General features: G+C 40.3%; 1 protein-coding gene across 3 annotated transcripts in view; it reads left to right on the top strand.

Annotated features, from left to right (window-relative positions):
• LOC145434897 (sushi, von Willebrand factor type A, EGF and pentraxin domain-containing protein 1-like) overlaps nt 1–14,546 on the top strand; it is a 221,150-nt gene that overhangs the window by 72,669 nt on the left and 133,935 nt on the right. For all 3 annotated transcript variants that reach the window (XM_080312126.1, XM_080312125.1, XM_080312124.1), the window contains exons 13-19: nt 904–1,019; nt 1,937–2,060; nt 4,350–4,466; nt 5,005–5,130; nt 9,225–9,327; nt 11,586–11,680; nt 12,448–12,575. In XM_080312126.1, the coding sequence (XP_080168252.1) occupies nt 904–1,019; nt 1,937–2,060; nt 4,350–4,466; nt 5,005–5,130; nt 9,225–9,327; nt 11,586–11,680; nt 12,448–12,575 (809 nt within the window). The remainder of the gene's footprint in view (nt 1–903; nt 1,020–1,936; nt 2,061–4,349; nt 4,467–5,004; nt 5,131–9,224; nt 9,328–11,585; nt 11,681–12,447; nt 12,576–14,546) is intronic.

Here is a 14,546-nt window from a genome sequence, read left to right as displayed (position 1 = left end):
AGCGGTAAAACATATACCCCTCTGGGGGTCCGGGAGGCGAATACCCAGAAGTTTGGTTTAGCACTCTATGGAAGACACAAGACCGACGTTGCGGGTGCGTGACGATGTGCTGTTTCGATCCTGCTTGCACGTGCAATGGCCCAGACACGGCCAAGACCAACACGCTTAGTTAACGACTTCAGGACTTCCCCACAATACCAAGCTGTAGGAAAAGTTAGTTTCCTGCAAATATCGTGTATAGCTAACCCCGATATCGATATGTCAGTCGTCAGGTTAATGTCAGGTGCGCAGCTCATAGTTCAAACATGATCAAAGTGATGATCATGATATTTTTTCTCTTTTTTTAAAAAAAAATTATTTCTTTTGAGGTAACTATGCCAGTCGTCCACATTAGAGAGCAAAATATTGTGTACTGACGTAAAGTTTAAAAACGTGGTTGGTAAACTGTGTGTCTTATTTTATCGCGAGATTTAATTCATGCGGCTGCGGCGTCCACGAAATTTGAAAAGTGGCCAGCGACCCGTTTTGAGTTGGCGACACCTGCACTAAACTCTGTACACTCTTTTCAAATTTGATGACAGTCACAAGACGGTTTTGGAGATTACTGCACCTCAGTCACCTGTACATGTCGTTTCCATGAACCCTGGCAGCCTTCAAGTGATAAATCACATGCTACCGCGTGTCAAGCTTTGAATGCTATCAGACTCACAGGAAACTAAAATTATATGATGTGGATGGTATAATATCGGTACTCGAAAATATTCGGTCCCACTTCTATGAACTCAAATCATTAAAGATGACACTCTATTCGATTTCGAGTGCTTCAGTCGCTATGCCTAGTCTTGAATTCTTCTCGTGAGCACAGCAGATGTCATCCAATAACATGCGACAATTCTTTTCCAGATACGGTACCACCGGTTATTGCATGCCCCGAGAATTTCGTCATCTCTACTAGTCCGCGATCGCCATTCGGGAGGGCGAGATGGGAACCACCATTTACTTCCGATAACTCCGATACCGTGAGTGCGCTCTAGTCAAACAGTATTGAGGCACTTTGGATATTTTGAAGTAGAAAGTGGTTTGCCAAATGTGTCAGTCTCGTTAACGAGTTTAATTGTCATAACGACAGGGCGAAATACCTCCTGTATCGGTAACTCAATATATTCTCGAAATTCGCAGCAATTTGTAGAGACATTACTAAGGCAAGTTTTTAGTGCAGTCAAATCTGTGGAAAGTTGCATTTATTTTTCACAAGGGTAGCACTAAAGAGTTGCATTTATGTTCGAGTTCCTAGAAACGATTAGGTATGAGATATTCGAATCGATCCGTATGCAAGGCACTGTAGCCAAACTAAGTTTTGGCGATGTCTACAAAATCGTTAGCCTGAAAAATTTGATCCATTGAAAATATAATTTTCGGCAGTCTAGATAGTAGGTCGAATAAGAAAGGACATCAAATCAAATCGACAGTGAAATAAACTAGCAACCCATTTACATGTAGTTGCACGAAATATCGAAGAAACTTGCAAAAAGTTTCATGAAAAATCGAAAAAGTTTAAAAAAGTTGCATGTACAAATTTGAGTTACTACGTTATTTCTGAGTATTTAGGAAACTGCCGGAAGCTGTAAAAAAAGTTTCAAGAGTTGCACAACTTTCCCTAGTTATGACGCGATAACGAGTTATACTCGAATATCGATTCAAAATCAGATCAACCAGGTAGTCGATTTTGTCTAATCCTACTAATAACTTGACCAGAGATTGAGGTTATCTTAAAATCCGAAAATCAAAGCATGTACATATTACGAGTATAGGGCTAAAACAACTAGAGTACTCCGGATAAGTCAACGAGCTATGTTACTGACCACTTTTGCGCGGATCATACTTTGAATTTCACCGTGAATTGTGATAATATAGTCAACGACAAACATGATCCCAGGTCAACGTATCGCCGGAGTTCGAATTACCTGTTTCTCTGCGAATCGGAGCGCACACGATATCGTACGTCGCTACTGACGACTCGGGCTTATCGGCACGATGCAATTTCACGATCACCGTCGAAGGTACGGACTTAGATAATATGATTAAGGGAGAGATAATACAGTTATCTTATCCGGCAGAATGCTAATCCTGTGATTAGAAACTTTTGATCGTGAAAACCGATTCGCCTAATTTAAAGATCCAACAGACGACTCGCAATAATCCTCGCGCGAGATCTTATCCAGCTTTTTGTGCCACGATTAACAGTTTTAATCAGACGATGAGCATTCTCCTGAATAAGCTAAGTGCACCATCTCCGCCCTCACAGTTACTTGGAATAGCGTTTCACGATAACTAACGCGACAACCGCGGGTGAAAAGAGATTGCGTTGATGTTGAATCCTGCATTGTGTGAACGGAAAGTCTGGAATCGTATTTTAGGGAGACCAGAAAATTAAACCATCCCTTTAGTTAAGGGGAGTCGGTGAATTGACATTCATTGACGCACAGTGTGGCTAGATAGCGTGGTTGTCCTTTCCACAACTGCAGCACCAATGGGTTGCGATTTCAAGTCAGACCGTGGTCTAGTCCGTAATTTTGAATTAGGTGTTGAGGCTTATCTAGGCACCACCTTACCTCAAGATCTCCGTATGCCGTGTCTTATTGAAGCTACAGATCATGTATCATAGTACGAAATATCGGCCTGTAGTGTAAATGACCGTAGTTGTCAAAATATCATGACCACTATTACAACAACATGGGACAGGGGCGGCCAACCCGTGGCCCGTGGGCCAAATGCGGCCCGCGAGAAGGTTTTGTGCGACCCGCAAGGTAATTCTCAAAACGCTTTAAAACATCAAAAAGTTTTTGAGTAACCAGGTAAGATTGCAGTGCCAACCAAAATTTGATCAGCCAGACCACGAAATTTGGGATATTGATGACTAAAATAGGCGACCCTTAATATATGCAACTACCATTAATATTGCTCGAATTCATTCATTACCCTCGAAAACATTTAGCGCTTCGCGCCCAGAACTTCGTTGCGCACGGAGTTTTCATGACATAACTGTTGTCAATTTCAATACGTAGTAATAAAAGTCTTGTTTTCAATGTTACCTACTTCGGTTCGCTCCTATCGGACGACTAAAAAAGTCAGAAACACTCAAGTTGCCAGCACAGTGGTTCGTAAATACCATGTGGCCCGTCGGTAGAGAATTCAGTATAGGACTTCACAAATTGACTGGCAGAGATGGTCATTAACGAGCTGCATCACTTTTACGACGTCATAATAACCCCCTCATCACAGTAACTGAATATATCTTCGAAAAGTGTGTTTGATCGTCTTTGTGGTTAGGTCATGCAACATGTCTTCTGAGTAGCCATACTGATTTGTTATCAATATAGCGATTTTTTGATCTGAAAAAAGGGAGATTTTGACCGAAAAATTAAAATTTTGACATTTTTTTACTTTGGAAAACTTTATTTTGACCAAATTTTGACCTAACGTATGCAAATTAGTTGTTTTCACACATAGTGTTGGAATTGCACTACTTATTTTCATTTCTCGTTGGAACTGTCTGTCCATACGAACTAGTTTGACCTGAAAAAACTCAACAACTGACAAATTTTTACATTAATAAACTTTATTTTAACGAAATCTGGCCCTATGAACAATTCCAGTAGTCACATCACGTATTATGGTAGAAATAATTAAAATTTGTGGGAGTAATACCAAAGATACTTTCCTAAATTCTTGGGTATAGAAAGTGTCTGTCCATACTAAGTAGCTTGTCAAGAATGAAGAAAGAACTTTCAACAGCAGTATTTGTGTGCTGACGACACTGAAGTTGTGCGTACACTGCAGGTGACACACCGTGTTGCTTTATTCTGACAATGGTGTCTACATCACTATTTTAATTCATGCGCTTCTTGATATAAGAATCATACAATGCCCACGCAGTCTTACGTCAATTAGGATATTGCGGTACGATGAGCATAACACCATGTCTATTTATTTGTTTCATTTGTATGCTTATGATTCACAATGAGCAGAACATGGACCTTCTACAACGGTAGGGCAATAAAGTGGGCCACAAGTTGTACATGTACAATGTCAAATGATAAGTTCACCAACCCTGCAAAATCTGCGATACAAACAAAATGCAGGTTACAAAAAATATTTTGACTTCGCAAACAATTTTTACACTTTTGACCTTATGCTACAATTTTGACAACATTTTATCTTTTTTTGACATGTCAAAGAAAAATCGCCCTAGTTATCAACAATAATCAGATCATCACATTTTGTTCGTCTATATTAAATTGAGATTGCTTTTCTATCAAAACGTAAAACATATTTGACGAAAATTCCAGATGATGAGCCGCCAATGATCGATTCCTGCGTCGGGCCTAAAGCTTTTGCTATAGAAAGAGGAGAATTGAATAGCGGTCTCATAGAATGGACAGAGCCTACGTTTTCTGACAATTCCGGTGAGAGGTTTTGGATATGCGCGATAGCGCCGTGATATTTTCGTGCCGACATCGCGGGCGCCCGAAAATGAGAAGTGTGATGCGAAAATTTGGAGATCTGATACTTCAATTTTGAATACGAATGAAAACTACCAGGTCTTTATAGAATATAGAATCTTAACGTAGGTATACTATAACTATTAGCTAGACTGATTTACGTTGATATACTTCTTGATCCTAGAGCAGTAACATCGACCCACTTTGATCTCATATTGATCTCGAATTATGTGGGAATACCAACAAATTGACACATAGACAACAGTTAAATGAAATTCGACATATTGGTCAACAAGCATTTAATTAAATACAGTATTCGCGCCACTACCGAATGGTAAATTGATCACAGTATTGGAATATGAATGCGCAATTCGCCAAAATATATATGTATTTACATTATGAAGGAGGTATCTGTTTCTATGTACGTACTTAGGACAATCACGTACAGATTCCGTGATCGTAGCACTGAAGATAACTGTATTATTGCAACTTTGTTGTACAGGTTCCGTTGAAGTGAAAAGCAACAGAAGTTTCGGCATCTTCCCGCGCGGCAAAACGGTGGTCGCGTACACAGCGACTGATGCAGCTGACAACGAACGAACTTGCTATATTGAAATCCATGTTCGAGGTACTGTGGTTTGCTAAATGAGTCAGAAGCTGGCCAATCTGAGTTCAGCAGACTGAATGTATATTGGGTCAAATTAACCGATGCTAAAAGTGTTGTTTACAGAGGAAAAGGTCCCAATGCATGCTTCTAAATATCCCCAGCAAGCATCAATGTGTATCAATATATATGCGAGCTGATATTTAAAACTCAACCGTTGCTGTTTTATTGAAGAACCGTTGTCTTACGGCGCAAGCATTCGGTAGCTGCCATAATTTATGGCAACAAAACAAAGACGAATAATATCCGCAATATCGTTGTGGATGGGCCTACAAGGGAATATTGATATTACCACAATTGCCATGACTACTGTATGGAAGGTTACATAAAGTAAGGGTGTTCCACATCAACATTTTAATGTTGTTCACTACCACCCTCCCCTCTAGATCACTCTCGAAGCATTTGAAACTTAAATTCAACAAACCTATAGCGCCTATATCAAAAGCGGCAGTATTGCATGCCTATGAAAACATTCACATTTCGACATATTGTATAACGGAAGCAAGCGGTGGAAAACCGAACAACGTTTAATCCACAGTGGTTCTTAACCTTAGCCCACCCCCGAACCCTACCACTCAACTGCAAGTCTGCGGTGAATTACAAATTTTCGCTGACCAACGAAAGCAAAAATACGCCACATTACACATCCAACTACACACCTGATACATTACTACTGATAGCTGGTGCACAGTATCAACTGTGCATCAACAACAGTATTAAGAGAACGAAGCCATAAAACATGATTCTCACACAAAGGAAAATATTTTGAGGAATATTTACTGCAAATCAATTTCTGCTGTTTTGTTAAAGGAATTATTGATTCAAAAGTGAGAGGCTTCGCCTCGTGAAGTGCCGCCATATTGTTAGATTTAATGCAGCATCGTGATACCTATTGCCTAATTATAAATTAACCAATAAATATTGTAGATCGAATTGGCGATTCAAAAAGACGGGGTTTTGATCCCGAACGACGCAATCTTGCCTACGTATACGCCACTGCACACGACACACCAACAGTCCATCACATCTGGAAAATTCGACTACCGTAATTTTCCAAGTATAATACGCCCCCATGTATAATACGCACCCCTAAAATAGCATATAAATTCTGGGAAAAAGCCTGTACCCATGTATAGTACGCTACCTTCATTTCAGCACATGAATAGTTCCGAGATGTCACTCTTGAGCAGTCATTACACAATGATCGCTAATCATTATACAATTAGCGGGATTGTCTTTAAACGATAGTAGATAGCAGCCAAAACCTGCGAGGCGGGTGGCGCGATACATCTTGAGCACGAGGAGACCTTTTACAGATGCGATTGCTAATGATTATACAATTAACGGTATTGTCTCTAAACCAGTGATTCCCAAGTGCGGCCCTCAGATAGCCTTCTTGCGGCCCCCAAAATATATTAAGAAATGGATTTATGACAAAAAATAAAAGAGGACAAATCATCCTAAAAAAGGACGTATGGTAACCCTGTGATAACTAGATGTGCAGCACGTGGCTCACGGTTGAATACGCCGAGATGCATACTGCTTAGCCGGCAAAAAGCAGCATAATTGGTAGTCCTATAGTCAGGGCCGTAACTGCCGCACCCAAACCCCCCAAATGAGGGGGCTGAGCTCGAAGGGGGGCCAAAATTATTTCGTGAATTAGCATAAATTATAGAGTATTTTTTGAAAATTTATGCAACTTTTTCAAAAAATTTTCGCGCTGTGTGCGATTTCAATTCGCCACATATCTTGATTATTGGGTACTCTTCCCCAAGAAAAAATACCCAAGATTTATAGTAATGGGCATATCCGCGTGTGCCATGACCGCACCACAACGCACCAAGACATATAAAGTTTTAGGCCATGTCACATGTGACTCCAAGGGGTGTGTCAGAACGATCGGCAGCGAGAACGCCTTGGCCGTAAAGGACTGCTTTTATGCTGACCAAAAACTTCGAAATACCAAAACATTCGTTATATATACAAAATACACATAGGTTTAATTGTCCATATAGGCGCCTAAATGACTGGCACCGAATGTTCTTGTCTTGGCAATCAGAACCTCACAAAACAAATACCATCCCGCAGATATGAAATTATATGCCAGTGAAGAAATACCAATCTGAAATCGTGTGATGTTTCAGTTTTTTGATATAGCACACAGGAGGTGACGAAATAACATCATGTAAAGAAGTCATACCTAGGGATCCACCGGCCCGAAGATGTTTAATTTTAGGGGGTCTACAGTTTCAAAGACACCTTTCACTCAGCTCTACCGGTAAATCTGATTGCGTGGGCAAAGAGGACAACCATGCTATTCCCGATCTTATTCACACATTTTATCATGAATTATCGACATATTCGCGCGTCGCGCTGTCTCACTAAACAGTACAACTTTAATTTCGTGGCAAAAGCGAACAACGTGATGCGGGGTCAGTTTATCACCCTATGGGAGCCCGGGGTCCTGACGAATAAGTGCTGTTACGTTCCTGCCAACGAGTATATCCCCGGAGATGTTTAATTACTATTGAGGGGGCCTATACCTTTTCAAACACACCTCACTCAGCTCTACCGGTAAATAAGATGACGTGAACAGAGACAGGATGAAAATTGATAGCAATACATGCAATTCTCGATTATATTGACCAATTCAGTCATGAAACCAAATAAATTTCTAGCGCTTCGCGCGTTTAGGCGAGAACAGCTGATTCACTCAACGGACACCCAATGCAGCACATAAGTAGCGGTGAACAGTGGACACCTGGACAGTTTTGAAATCTCGCCAGGGCAATAAAACTATTCCGAAATCGCCATGACTGTTTGGGTCCGTTTCCAAGCCGTAGTATGCGTGCGGCCCCGACCGTACTCTGAAATTCTAAATTTGGCCCTCACACCGAAAAAGTTTGGGAACCACTGCTCTAAACGATAGTAGATAGCAGCCAAAGCCTGCGAGGCCGGCGGCGAGTTAGTTTAGGCCAACGAACCGACATCTTGATCATGATGCCTATTACAGATGCGATTGCGCCTAGGCTAACGGTTATGTCATGCGCAACAGGTCTGTAGGAGATGCGACTGATTACGCAAGCGATTATATCTTGCGCACATGGCCTCTTGTTTATGCGATTGTTCGGGCCTGTCGTTGACGCGATGAATTGGCGAGAATTGCCGCGTGCGAGTGTCTATTACTAACTTCATTTCGCTCGCGTACAAACGGCAAACCAACTCAGCAGGAGATCGCGTGATTGTGCACACGGCTCTCGTTAATTAGCAACGCGCTTCACTCAATTGGCAGCGCGTCACACTCTATCATACGAATTACTACCCGCGATGGCTGAAAGTGATGCGCGATTGGAAACAAACATGAAGAAAGGTCTGATTTCAAGTTTTTTATCGAGGGAGATTTTTTCAAGCGTGTTGTTCCCATGTATAATACGCACCCCCCGATTTTAGGGCAAAAAATCGTGTAAATTTTGCGGATTATACATGGAAAATTACGGTACTATAATCGCGCCTAATTTCCTAAAGCCAATGATGGCCATGGTGGGGTGTCACCACGAATTATATGAGTCGTGTGTGTGTGCTGGGATTGAGGCGAGATAGCGTAGTGGTATGATCCACAGATGCAACACCAATGGGTTGTGGGTCCGAGTCCGACTTCAGAATTCCTTCCAAAATGTTGGAGGTTTATCTTGGCTCTTCCTCGCCATATCATCCGTGTAAAAGCGCTGTCTTATAAAAGCCTAGAAATAAGTCTCGCTACTAGTCGGCAGCTACGGAATAAAAGTGAATAAAATTGGCCTGGTGTAAATTACCATGGTAATTTGCCTTGTGTAAATGACCATAGCAGTCGATAGACACCATGAATACCACAAACAAACAAAGAAATCCGCTGTGATTGCCTCGGTGAACTCTGAATTTCGCTGGCATTGGGACCCCAGTTAGGAGTCACCGGCTTGATTAATTCTTGCTGATGAATATTCACCACGTCTTTCTTTCATTGCGTCTATTTCTTCGGGCCACGTTGGTCACTAATCCATATTCACTTTCCTATTTCTCAGATAACACGTGTCCGTATTTCGAGGAACCGCGTCGCGGCAAGATGCATTGCTATTTCCCAAGTGATGATGAAATGTCGTGTGATCTGTCATGCCTCAGTGAACGGTAATTCTTTTTATTTCTGGTCGACTCAATTTAAGAATTTATTATATCTGAATAAGTTTGGCATTGAATATAGTATATTCTTGTTGAGACTTACACCATACTTACGACGAGCTTTTCCCATCATCCATAGTCTTATGGTGTCACAAGAGAGAGAGAGAGAGAGAGAGAGAGAGAGAGAGAGAGAGAGAGAGAGAGAGAGAGAGAGAGAGAGAGAGAGAGAGAGAGAGAGAGAGAGAGAGAGAGAGAGAGAGAGAGAGAGAGAGAGAGAGAGAGAGAGAGAGAAGGAGAGAGAGAGAGAGAGAGAGGAGAGAGAGAGATAGAGAGAGAGAGAGAGAGAGAGAGAGAGAGAGAGAGAGAGAGAGAGATAGAGAGAGAGAGAGAGAGAGATAGAGAGAGAGAGAGAGAGATAGAGAGAGATAGAGCGAGAGAGCGAGAGAATTTATTCATCTTCCAAAAATTCAAATATGAATTAATTAAAGTTTACATGACACAAAAATATGTTTTGATACCGTAAGCGAAATGCAGCTCATGAAAGGATAGTGTTATAAAACGAATATTGACGGATATATATGATTATAATTACAATAATATCGAAATAATTCTGCAGCGAAGTTTTCTGATGATGTTCCGGTCTAGTGCAGACGTTAGGAGTATTTGGATGTTATGGTTGTTCCAAAATTGCTTTTTTTTCTGGATTCCGGGATTCATTGATTAAGTTGTTGGGTTGCCTAAAAGTGCTGTACATCAAATTTGACTTTATTCCAACCAGTATAAGCTGACGCAAAGTCGATTGAAATTTATTATTTATTATAAAAAATGCGTTTTTTTAAAAATTTACTGTAAATCTAATGGAATTGTTGAGTTGTCGACGAAAACGATGCGAAACAAATTTGACGTAATTCCAACACGTAGAAGCGATATTATTTGAGTTTTTCATTAAGAATTCTGGGTTTTCCCCACCGTCAATGCTATTTTTGTAAATTTAAAATTTCAACCGCAACTTCGCTTCTACCGGTTGGAATTGAGCAAAAGTTGTTTTGCGTGGTTATTTAAGGCAACCTAACAATCGCTCTCGTAGAAAACTCGACAATTTAATGAGGTTGACGGTAAATTTGATAAAAAAACCATTGGATATATATTTTGCACTTTGAAGATATAACAGGGAATATAGTGAATGTAACATAATATGCAGTGAATACTGCGAAGTACGAGTGAAATTTTGTAATAATATTCATGACTAAAAAATGCTAGATCAAAACACAAATATATCATAGGTATGAGTTAGTAATGCGTAGTGCAATTTTTTTGACATGTCAAAAAACTCAAAATTAGGTCAATATTGTAGCGTTAGGTCCAAAAATGTCAAAATTCTGATCAAAGTCAAAATCTTTCTAAAACCTGCATTTCGTTTGTATCGTAGATTTTGCACTGTCGGGTAGCTTATCATTAGGGTTGGGCACAATGATTCGAGTACTCGAATCTGAATCGAGTATCAATTTTTAATGTTTCGAGGCGAGTAGTAAAATACGATTTTTTCGAGCACTGAAATTAAACGCTCCTCGCCTCTGAAAGTTAACGAGAGTTATAGTTTTGGTTCTAGTTTCCACTGAGGAAGTCTTGAAACCTTGAATGGCCACGTCGCAGCATACAAGACATATAGTACAAAGATACGAACGTTACTGGGCATAACACATTTCAGAAGTCATGATCATCCCACTGAAATCGGAGTGGTCGAAAAATACCAAAGTATATTTTTTTATGTGACGGACAACAGGAAGTATATTCTTTGTGGTGGCATAAAAGGTACATATTTGAACTTTCACATAGTACATTCTGTTGTGGCGTCATAATGAGTGATACTCGAATACTCGACTCGACTCGAAGAGTATTACGTGATTCAGAATCGAATCCCTCAGGTACTTGAGTTTGCCCAGCCCTACTTATCATTTGACATTTTAGAGCTTGTAGCCTTCTTTATAGGCCTACCGTTGTAGACGGCCCATTGCTTGCTCATTGTGAATTATAAACATTCAAATGAAACAAATGGGTTGACATGGTGTTATGCTCAACGTACCGCAAAATCCTAATTGAACTCATGAACACAACAAACAAGCTATATGCAAGATATGATCCGGCACAAAACATGCTTTAATCGGTTCGTGTAGGATAATTTTGTACTGCGGCTGACAGCGTGTAATCCCGGTTATACGGAAAATCTTATATTCAGCGTCTCTTAACATTCCTAACTATTCTACTAGGGACGGTTTTGCGATGACAAAAGACGGCAACCTTCACTTTACTTGTGATAGATTTGGTTGGAGGCCGCAACCGGAATTCCCGTTGGACTGCTCAAGTGAGTGTGTGCCTCTAACCTGCTTAGTGTTTATGTTTAAGGTGGTGAGTTGTGGAGTGTCAAGTATGCATACTCCATACATTCGCGTCTTGACATATTAAGATTCGAAATGCAAGTGCGTTTTGATGAAGAGGCAGCGATAGAAACGTATCTGTGTATCTGGACGCTCCAAAACTATGGACTAAGTAAAATTTTCGCCGATTTCAAAATTCAAGAAACATGCTTTCTATTATTTAATCGACAAATGTAGTCAATACCTAAGTATACTTATCTGTTTTAAACAAAGTGTTTCAAATGCAACCCTAGTCCCAGTGACTATTGCAAAATAACTAACGAGAATACAAATAGACATAACCTCCGAAAATGTATTCCTCATGATGTCCTCATGACATTTCACTCATAAGTAACGGAAAGGTGATCCCAACATTAATTCCTACTTTTCAAAATCCAAATTGTCAAAAGTATATTTCTTTGTCTAAAACTCTAAACCTATTCCAGTAGAAGTGGAAGTAGTTTCAGAACATGAATACTTCAGTAACTACTTCACCTCACAAGTGGAGTTACTCGCGTAGCTAGCAAAAACTTACTGGAATACTCCGAACAAAGTAATAGTACATATTTGCTGACTACATCTGTATGGAAGGATATTAAACATGGAAATGAATCAGGAATATGCAGTCTCGGTTTTCGGAATGGAACAACTCAAACAGCTTCCCGTAACGTGCTATGACCGATTCCTTGATATTGCCTCGCCTCCGCCCTTTCAGAGCAAAAATATTCAAACGAGGTACTGAAAGACTTCCAAGTCGCCTACAGCATCGGCTCCGCCTCCTGCAACGACACCAGCTTACTCGACGCTGTGCAGCAATACTTTTTCGAAGTGTTCTCTAGAGAGGTTAGTAGCGGAACCGATGAATCTGTTACAAAATTAAACGCAATGTTACAAGATTCAGAGATGAGCAGCTCTAGTCGAAATCTGACTCAACATCCGTGATTATCAACCGCCGGTCCAAGGATCTGTGCCGGTCCGCCAAATATGTTGGAATTTAGTATCTCAATTCAACAATGACAAAGGTTGCACGCTTGACCATTAATTGCAGGGGTTCTAAATCTTTTTGTCTTCGCGGGCCCCCTTTTCGACCGCAAAGGATCCACGCGGACCCCCAAGTTTCAGTTAACATTTAGGTTATTTATCGTGCAACCGTCGTCTGTGTTTTGCGAATATATCTGTAGGCTAATGACAAACAGCAACAAAATGACTATTCTTGAAAATACCATCACGCTATTTATGTGGAAATTTGGTAGACGGTAGCGAATATTGCAGCTGTACTTCTTACAATACGTGGCCGTGACTTGGAAATCCGCGCCTTCGATTTGATATGAGTGACTTACTTGTTCCACAAACCCTTACAAAACATCTCTAAACAGCACTATGTTTGTATCAGTAGGCTATTGGCAATTCGGCAATTAAAATGAGTTTGCACAGTACGATATGTCATCTCAGACGGTCATTCCGTTGATGTGAGCCATGAAATTGTAGCAGTAATGAAGCGAAACTGCCTCGTAATTTCTTTATTTCGAAATTAAATGGAAATAACGGGTATAAATCATTTTGTAAATTAAGTAGATTCGCGGACCCCCGGTTGAGAACGACTGAATTAGAGAATTGAAGCATCAAGTTTTATTTTAGGTTATAAATTTGGAATGTATTTTCTGCATAATATAGAGTTCATGTTTTACTTTAGACTTGGCCCAAAACAATGCTGCAACTGCTGTAATACGAAAGTGCTAGAAAGCAGCCTAGATCTCGTTTAAGACCGGTTATATGTGAAAACCAAGAACACCTATAAAGAAAATGGGTTGATTTTCAGCAGTACAAATAAGCGACATTTGGCAGCGCAATGGAGACTATCCAACAACAAAGTCGCATTAGTTTCAAAAGAAATCGAACAATCAAAATCAAGTTGGCTGTTTTTAACATTACTTCGCCTTTTATAAACTTCAATACATCCGTGTATAACGACGTCTAATGTCAAAATCGCAGCATCAAATGGCGTCTAGCATATTAAGTTTTGAGTTGCTTACATTTGTCGTAATTAGATTTGGGGTTAATTTTGATATTTGAAGATTCCCTGGCCCGCAACATTTGTTTGGAAGCTTTTCAGGTCCACAGTTTCAAAAAGGTTGAGAATAACTGCTGTAGATATCTCCCTAGCTCAGAGATGAACAACGTTTTTCCTAATCACGGCCCATTTCGATTACGTATGTAGCCTACGGTCGCATTCCAGGGCATAGCCGTCATGGACTAACTGCACGCAAAATATGTTAAACTGTCCAGTGGCCATGTCCATTTCCGGTGAATTCCGGACCATTCTACGTTTCACAGTGACCTATTATACGCACCGAAATCGCGAGTGGTACTGTTATGAACAGTTACTGGGATTGATTATGGTCGTGCTAAGCGCAAAATTTTTTCAGGCTCATGAATGGATTCTGTCATTAATATTAGCAGTATCGCATATTACAATCAAACATTTATTCTCTCTCAGCTCATGTGATCAGATTCACAGAGTTGATGGAGGACAAGCTTTCGAAAATTTAGGGCAAGTTATTAATGATAATGCTTCTTCGGGTGAGCCAATTGTTATTAGTCACTTTGTTGCATGCTGTTAATTCTTGACCCTCATCAGGATTGTCGGTATGTAGTGGAAATATATTTGAATTGCTCAATGTCTTGAGGAGCACATTCCTGCTCAGATTTCAAAGGCGTTGCTATATTAAAATAAAAAAGGAACTCGCATTGAATCGCGCAAAGCGCGAAGAAAATTTCAAGAATAATTAAGCTCTCTCAAGAATTCGGGAGTGA

Source organism: Botryllus schlosseri, chromosome 3 (assembly GCF_051294905.1).
Source record: "Botryllus schlosseri isolate E-star chromosome 3, Bs_hap1, whole genome shotgun sequence".
NCBI lineage: Eukaryota > Metazoa > Chordata > Ascidiacea > Stolidobranchia > Styelidae > Botryllus > Botryllus schlosseri.
The sequence above is the reverse complement of the archived record's forward strand: the minus strand, read 5'-3'. Positions and strand labels throughout refer to the sequence as shown.